At 44.1% G+C, this 8,861-nt stretch overlaps 1 protein-coding gene across 2 annotated transcripts; it reads right to left on the bottom strand.

The window, feature by feature from the left end:
* Positions 1 to 1,911: 1,911 nt before the first annotated feature.
* On the bottom strand, positions 1,912 to 8,855 carry LOC102369434 (protein NipSnap homolog 3A). Of its 2 annotated transcripts, XM_025202566.1 has the most exons (7): positions 8,633 to 8,855; positions 7,402 to 7,609; positions 5,430 to 5,591; positions 3,734 to 3,883; positions 2,791 to 2,877; positions 2,567 to 2,692; positions 1,912 to 2,440 (listed from the first exon to the last, which is right to left on the bottom strand). In XM_025202566.1, the coding sequence occupies exons 2-6, from the start codon at positions 7,523 to 7,525 to the stop codon at positions 2,616 to 2,618; spliced, it is 600 nt and encodes a 199-aa protein (XP_025058351.1). In that variant the 5' UTR covers positions 7,526 to 7,609; positions 8,633 to 8,855; the 3' UTR covers positions 1,912 to 2,440; positions 2,567 to 2,615. The 2 variants fall into 2 exon arrangements, with proteins under 2 accessions (XP_025058351.1, XP_014375058.1); XM_014519572.2 differs by having other exon boundaries at positions 1,912 to 2,692.
* Between the last annotated feature and the right edge of the window lie 6 nt (positions 8,856 to 8,861).

Genomic DNA, 8,861 nt, shown 5'->3' with positions numbered 1-8,861 from the left:
TCTTAATTAAAAAGCAGTCTGGATTCCTGTACAGAGTCCATGTGCATATAACAATCCCAGGGTCATTTGAGTGCGAATTACAATAAATAGTGTGTTTCTAGGAAGATTTTACATCTGAAATGTAGTCTCTAAAGACTTTGATTCTTCCTTTCCTACAGACTTTATGTAAATTTTAGAGTTTCACTCAAATTAAAGCAAGAAAGCAGGGAAGTTTCATTACAGCTCTATGCCATTTTGGCATCTTACTTTACTAAAACTTAATCCTTCCAGTTAGCTTGTTTCGGGTCAGAGAGGTAAAGAATAGATACTAGCAGGCTAATATAGCAAACAGTAGGATCCAGTTCCCAGATCCAGTTCAAAGCCTGATTAAACAGATGCCTCCAGGGACTGGACTTAAATCTACCATCCTCCTAAGAACACTGCAGATTTCTTCTTTTATGTAGCCCACAGAATGAAGACATATTTAAACAGATACAAACTATAGTAGTTGGGAAATTTAATCAGATTCCATCCACACAGCATACACTCAACCATAAATATAATTTGAAGTGAGCAATGAATAGGGGTGCGTGAAGCAGGCCCTATTCAATTCCAATTCGGATTCGGCCCAAATCAGGGACAGCAATTCGATTAGTTGATTCAGATCACTGTGCCCGATTCGATTTGGAGAATCGTAGATACAGCTTTAAATGTTATTTCTACATACTTCGAGGTACCAGCACGGCTTGTGAACGCTGCAATGCTAGGGCACATGGAGCGTCCCACCGGACTGCGGGGTGGCCCTCCATGTGCTTGGTGGCGAACCCAGAAGGGGACTGGAAGTAATTCGGTCCCCCAGCGCCCCCATGGCTCAGCAATTGGCTGCAGGGGGGACCCCGGGGACCACCCCTGACCCAGGAGGTACTAACTGCCAAGCCAGGGGGGTGTGGGGGGGCGTCTGGCCCACTTCCGGGTCTGCTGCTGAGTGTGCTGGGGAGCCGCCCGCACTTCTGTGGGACACTCCATGTGCCCCAGCATCACAGCACTCACAAGCCCCTGCTACCTAGAGGTATTTAGAGGCCGCTTTAAATGTTTTTTCTATGTCTGACTCTCCGAATCTCTCCGAATTGATTCGGAGAGTTCCGATTCACTTCAGATAAATTAAAGGGTCCTCTGATTCAATTCAGATTCGGAGATTTGGCCACTGAATCAGACCATGTCTCCACCAAATCAAATCAGGGACTGAAGCTTTGCACAGCCCTAGCAATGAAAAGGCCTAGTACTTGCATCACTAGCTCACAAAAGTACTTAAAGCAAAGCAAATAACAGCATCCTTGTTCCTGCACCCCCCAGATGTAGAAGCTGAGGTATACAGGGAGGAAATGACTTTTACCAGTTCTCATCTATGTTTTCACTAAAGTTTAAGGTTTAGCTGAAAGTCTCCATCTGATCAGTGTTGCATGATATAATATTATTTCCAATTATTGAATGGATCTAAAAGTGCTTCATTCCCAAGCTTGACATCTACACAATAAATCACCCCAACATTCAAATTATAGCTGGAAATCCACTACCACACAAGAGAGCCATATTTCATGTCAAGGTATATAAACAAATGCTTCTGTCAGCTTTCCTTGAATCTGAATGGTCACTGACCACCTCCAATAACTTAAGGGCCATGTTACTAGCTGGCTGAAAACTATCAAGGTTACCTACGGCCAAGATGTACAGCCTCCAGAATACTGCATTCATATTAGAGATTTTATAACCTTGTGGTTGAAGAAGACTGAGGGGAGTCCCAGACTAGCAAGTTACATACTTTGAAAACACTAAAAATCTGTGTATACAATTGTATTAGGTTTTTAAGTGTTACACTGGAGCAAATTATTTTTGAAAAAATGTAGGCATGTCTCTCATCCTTGATTCGATGCATACATGAACCACTAATATTTTATTCATAATCAATTTATGCATAAGTATTCAAATGTTTCCATGATCTATGAAATATATTATTGGCTAGGACCTGAATAGATTTCACTAGACCCAAATGGAAAGAGACAGTGACTGCAAAGCAGTATTTCAAGGGGTAAAAAGGGTGAACGCTGCTTAAACATAAATGTAAAACAACACTTAACCAACTTTACTGCAAGACTTCTCAGCTATAATCATAGCAATCTGTTTTTTAAGAATACAAGCGGACACACCAGTAAGGTTTATGGTCTCGACTGCAATCTGGGTTGCAAGGCACCTAGGACTTCTGCTTCTTAGACCCATAATTAGTCATTGAAAGACGCAGCAAAGCATGCTGTGCAGATGGCTGCAGCCCTCGGGTCAAAATTTCAGTAGCACAATGGGCAGCTTTGGATACAAGTTGTAGGATTAGTGGACACTAAGAAGAGTTTGCAGAAAGGTTTTCTGCCATGTGGGGCAGAGGCTGAATTTTTATTGGAGCCTGGACAGCCTAGAGATGAGTGAAGAGAAAAAATTACTATTTAACAATGGGAGGGATTAGCCCACATACTGTCAACTGAAGAGTATTTGCCCAGATTACATTAGCACAGAGATCAATGTTGAAATGCTTTCTTACAGCATTTTGTTCTGCAGGATTTCTCTGTCATTATAGCTGTTGGTAAAAGCTATTTCAATGGTGAACATGGCAAAGGAATCAGGAGCATACTTCTCTGGGACTCCAGGAATCTGACACTCTCCCGCACTGAAATTAAACACACAATTAGTTAAAACAAGACAGAGATCCTAGGTGGGCAGTACTACAAACTATCTTTAGACACGCCTAAAACAGCCCTCACTCACCAGCTGCTACCACTCTGGCATCCTCATGCGCATAATGCCTTCCTGCTGCCCGGCTGTCTGGATTCTCATTCCACCACATAACGTGAACTAGGGAAACAAGAATGAGAGACTGATTCCTGAAGGCCCTCTCTATTGTTCTGGAATCCTGCAGCAATTCACGAGACAAGTAGACTAGTAGACAATCCTTCTGCGTACTTTTTGCCAGCTCATTTCATTGCATTTGAAAACCTCTCTCTCAGCACCCAGGTTTTTAAGGTCTTTAGATACCATGTAAAACTGAATTCAGGGACACAGCTTTGCTCTGGAACCATACAAAAAAAGACAATGACCAGGCATCCACTGCATATGGCCACTGACAGTTTTTGAGAGGGCTCTATCAATCTGGAAATAAGCTTTGGCTATATTCTTATTTGCACAATACATCTTTTTAAAAATGTCAGGTCTTAGTTCTGTGACATGCATATTGCATTTCAATTCCCCATAGCACCCTGGTTCAAGGTGCATGTGCAGTAACAAGAACTCCCTATTGCTATGATTTCAGTGCTTAGTACCTGTATCTTGGATGTTGGCTCTGGACAAGCATAGTCAGAGACAGACCCAAGTGGTTCTAAATGTGCTAAAGCCACGTAACGGGCCCCAAATCCAAAATTCAAACTCCAAAGCTGTGGCTGTACAAAAATAGGAGTTCAAATAATTTTACCAACACTTTCCAACTGCTTACCTGGATCACGGAGCCATGCTACTTTAGGTGAGAACGATTTTTGAGAGGGGTGGTAGTGAGGGGTAGCTGACAACAGACCTATGTAAGATGAGCTCTGTGCCCTACAAGGACATACAAGTCCACATTCTCCCCCTACCAGACACCCCACATTAGGTAAGAATACAGGGAAAGCGTTTGCCTCTCTGTGCCCATGTCTGTATTGGAAGCTGTCTAATGCTGTACCTGTATTCAGTAGCCCATATTCTGTGTGGAAAACACCGATCAGCTTAGTGTAGCCTGTACTGATGTGAGCACTGATAGCGGCTCTAAATGCCTGGCCCCACACAGCTGGTCCACCAGGTTTCATCTGAAATGTAACCATCTCGTATACCCCTGGCAGAAAAATACAAAAAAGAAATGCAAAATGAATACTGTGATTCTCCAAGTTGGAGGGCTCTTGTCACAGCTACATTTACTACAATTCACTTAGAACAAAGGTGTCAAATTCATCTGGCCCCATGGGCTACATGAGGGGAGCAGAGCTGGTCTGTAGGCCAGACTGAGCCTAGACCAGCCCTATGTATTGGATCCTGTGTGCAGGGCTGATCTGGTGCATGTGCCGTATGCAGTGCCAGTCATGGCCCCACACACTGCATGCGGCATATGCCAGCCCCAGCCCTGTGTATGGCACATGGCAGGTTCCAGGGCACATACTGTACATGGTGTATGGGGCTGGTCTGGAACATGCACTGCCTGTGGCACCTGTGCTGGACCGCTCCCGCACACTGGATCCAGCAAGCAGGGCCTGTTTGTGGGTCCAATCTGGACTGGCCCAGATCCAGTGTGCAGGGTAGGCCCAATGCAGGTTCCACATATAGTGCATGCCCCGGACTGGCCCCATGCAACATGTGCAGCATGTGCTGACCTAAGCCCTGTGCAGCACATGGGGTTGGTCCAGGGTATTACATATGGCACCTATTCAATACCAGCCCTGTAAGCTGGATCCAGCATGCACAGCTAGTCTGCAAGCGCAATCCAGACAGGCCCACGATCCAGCATACAAGGCTGGTCTGGCACAGGTTCTGTATGCAGAGCATGCCTTGGGCTGGCCCCAAGCGTCTTATGCAGTGCACACCCCAGACTGACCTTGCGTGCTGCGGCTTCAGACCCGTACTACATACAGCCCATGCCAGACCAGCCCTACGCACCACACACAGCACATAGGACGGGCAAGCACAAGTCTGCACGTAGGACGAAAGGTTGATCCGAGACCCACAGGTCGAGGACTGGATGACAGGGCCCTATGGGCTGTAGCTTTGACACCCCTGACTTAGTGCAGAAAGTCCCAAGCATTTTTGGCTGTTGAACAAAAAATTGTCCCAATAGGTTGTAGGATCCAACATCTCAAAGGATTGTGGGATTTGGGTCACAATTAAAAAAAAAACAAAAACAAACCAATGGGAAGTTAATTAAGCATCCCCCTGTAGTTCAAACTATCTCAGCTGAACAGAGAATTGCATAGAATCATGGAAAACTAGGGCTGGAGGAGACCTCAGGAGGTCATCTATTCCAACTCTCGTATTCAAGGTAAGGCCATCCCTGTCCAAATCATCCCAGGCAAGTGTTTGTCTCCAACCATCCAATTTTCAAATTCCTTCCCTATCATATTGGGCAAGATATTGGCCTCCACTCATATTAGTTCTTGTCATGAGTTTCTCTGAAACCCTCTACTCTAGGTTAGCTCCATGACTTTCTTCAGATATGAAAGTGAACACACCTAGCAAAAGAAGCAATACTATAGTCTGCCTCATTTACATTCTTGTAGAAGGAAGTCTCTATAAAGCTTTCTGCTGGGCTTTTACATGATATAACACTTGGTTTAAACATTAAGCCATTTCTCATTATTGAATCAACATCAGCAGCTTTCAGCAATGCTCACCCCCTTCTTGTGGAGGCTTCCCAAGCTCACACCAGGGAACTAAGTAGACAATTTCATTGTGTTGTTTTTCCAAGAAGGGCAGAACAGGAGAGATGAATTTTTCTTGCCATTCTTTATCATTGGCTATGGCTTTCCGAACAGCTGCTCTGTGAGCAAAATTATCTGTAAGAAAGGGAAAGAAATTAAGTCTTGATTCCATTCAGCCTCCATGTCATACCAAATGTAATTAAATAAAATGGTTAGAAGGAGGAAAACTGCTTAGGAGTCAGATTTCAAATAGGGGTCATTTCTTTAAAATGACTTACTAAGTCAAAACCAGTTTGGTGGAGTTTAATCATATTACGCAGATATTTCTGCCGCTCGGTGTTAGAACAGTGTCAGGTCAAACCAATTTTCCAAGCAAGATTCTTATCAGACTCAAAACAAGATTTACAATGGTTTCTAAGTTACCATGACTTCTAATAGCTTTAAAACCAGTAGTGAGTTTTATATACGTGCATACGTTTTCCCTACCTATTGCTCCTGAAACAAAAAAAGGAAAAGAAAAAAAAAAGTGATCAGTGATATAACCTTTGTGAAGTTTGCTGCTGTCTCTTCATTTTATTATTTCCTCTTTATTTACCTTTAAATAAAGGTAAATAAATACCTTTAAGTACATTTCACTTGGTTATATGAAATGTAATCAAATATTAAAAATTAAATCTTTCCTATGTTTTTAAAAAAGTAAAACCATAAAATGACCCAATTAAATCTTCTACTCAACCTGAAGGGCTCTATAATGATCCTACAGTCTCCTTTCCATTTAATACCTTGCATAAAACATGCACATATGTTTATGCAAAGATTTTTCAAGAATTTTAGGAAAGAAACCCACATAAATGAAGAATCAGAAATAATAATATCTTGGTATGATAATAGCAGAAAATACAATGAATAAATTTTAACTAATAAAAGGAAATAAAACAAAAATTGAGTGCAAAGGAAAAAAATACGGGATGATACAAGGCCGTATTTGAACATGGTTAGGGAACGAACTGGACAGGAATTAACATTTTTTTTTTTACTTATGCTTCCCTCAGAACATTTCTTAGTGGGTATCCTAAAAAAAAATCCTTTTAAATAATTAAAGAGAACAAGAAATTCTGTGAAATGGAATCTGTTTCTATTTACAGGATGGGAGATTCAGCTAGCCCTGGAATACTGTTCAGTAGGGCAATGACTCCAAGCACACAAATATGGATTAAATCCAAAGAGAGGCAGGAGGAGCATCTACATCCAAGACTGACCAAAGGAGGACAACTATATAAAATGCACTAAAGTTACTAACGACCCAATTGTGCTTTTATTGAAATCAATGTTAGAATTACCACTGAAATCCATGGTACATAATCTGCCCCCAAATTAGAGTGTCTATATTAGATTTTTTTTTTCCAGACTGCCTCTTTTTCTACCTTGGAGAACTCAACTATGGTAGAGTCTCCCTTACTTATCTTTGGCATTTTGTTCCTCATTGTCTCTCCTAGTTTCCACCTATTTACATTCTCACTGACATCCTGTCACACGTTTAGCTTCTTTCATTCCTTGGAGATCTCATAACAGCAGAGACTCCCTATGCCTGACTGAGCGCGAAAACTTGCAAAGAGCTTTTTCCCAACTACTCAGTTGGTCTAATAAAAGATATCACATCTACTCAAAGAAGCTTGCCTCCCTAAACTAGAATGAACATTAAACAGTCTGTGTGGCTTGCATTTGCATACACCCAGTAAAACTGACACACAGAGAGATGTTTAAGTGCCTCACCTGAACTCTGCAAGTATCTGCTCTCAGCAGACTGTACAGGAGCTAGTCTTTCCTATCACTTGTTTGTTTACAGTGAAAAACAGAAATGATATCCATTGGAAACATTCTCCTTTATCTGTCTAATGTACAGGGCTGACAAAACCAGGGCAGCATGAAGAAACACCACTCATACCAAACTTCCAAATATGGATGGCTTTATTCATTGCCCCAAACTCCACAGTCCAGAATCCTGTCAGCTCTGAATGAGCGGCGCGAAGGTGGATGTATTTATCGACCATTTCCACAAACTCTTTCATCTTTCCCGGCTTAACATCATAGGTACGTATTTCATAGAATGTGGCATTATTTTGCCTGGGCCCTGTAGCAAGAGATGCAAATACCTAAGGAAGAAAGTGAAATAAAATAATTGAAGCTGATATTTTGACTCTCAAAACCGCCTCCATTTCAGACTTTAATGCACAATTATAAGGAGAAGCTGGCAGTGCCATCCCAGTTTCACCAGGGATAACGATTTGCAGTTAAATCTCACCACAAATTCAAAGGGAAGTGGCTGCAAGATGTGCTGTGTGATTTTATAGGAGCAAGTAGTATGCAACCTAGCAAGTACACCACATAAAATAATGTACTTTCTCTCATATAACTTGGCCCAAGATACTATGCACATCCTGATTTTGAAAAGGCAGCATGAAGAAACAAGCTCTTACCTTCAGTAAGTATCTCAATACCAGCAACTAGGGAGCCTATCCCCCTGGACTCCTGCAGAACAGGGGGCAGGATGCAGTGGATCTTGAAGGTCTGGATTTGGGGAGTTGGGGCAAGTGGTGGAGTAGCTGGGGGCTCCTGGGAGTTGCCTCCCAGCAGCCTTGGATTTGTGCAGAATAGGACTGTGCTCCTGAGCCGGCTGCCAGCCCTGCACACTGGACAGGGCCTGCAACCCGACCTGCTCACTGGCCCCCTCTGGCATAATGGGTCCAGGGCTGCGGGTCGGCTCAGACGCAGCACGCTGGATCTGAAGCAGTGCATGGGTCCAGCCATGGCCCAACCAAGCCTGATCTGGTGCACCCGGTCCAGGGCCACCTGCTGGGTCCAACCCAGTGTGCCAGGTCCTAGGCCACACGATGGATGGGCCCACGAACCAACCCTGCGTGCAGGCCCAATCTTGTGTGCAGGGCCCTGTCCTTCAGCTGGGGGCGCGGGGGCGGCATGCCCTGCTGTGGCTCCCCCCGCAAACTTCCAGAACCACGGGGAGCCTATTTCTTGCATACAGCACCTCCCCCCCAATTTCTATCAGCTTCTTGTTTTGCAAGGGAAAGATCTGGGTGACAGGTGAGGAAATAAACTGCAAATCAGTGCTAGAGCTGAATTTCTCGGTGAAACTTTGGGATACCACGCGATGGAGATACCTCGCTTTGCCTTTCAGACCGTCAGGTTCACCTCAGAGGACTCCCACACACACATCTGCAACCCGGAGCAGCCACGATGGACGGCGTGTGGCACCACTGCCCGCGCGACAGCGGACTTCAAAGGGACAAGGCACCCCACCCCCCGGGAACCAGCACCAACGCCTGGGGGCGACTTCGCCGGCCCGCCGCGGAGCCGGGGCCGCTGCTTGTTTCCAACGGGAAACGCGGA

This window comes from Alligator sinensis, unplaced genomic scaffold (genome assembly GCF_000455745.1).
Source record: "Alligator sinensis unplaced genomic scaffold, ASM45574v1 scaffold560_1, whole genome shotgun sequence".
In the NCBI taxonomy this organism is placed as follows: domain Eukaryota; kingdom Metazoa; phylum Chordata; order Crocodylia; family Alligatoridae; genus Alligator; species Alligator sinensis.
Note: the sequence above shows the minus strand (reverse complement) of the source record. Positions and strands in the feature narration are given on the sequence as shown.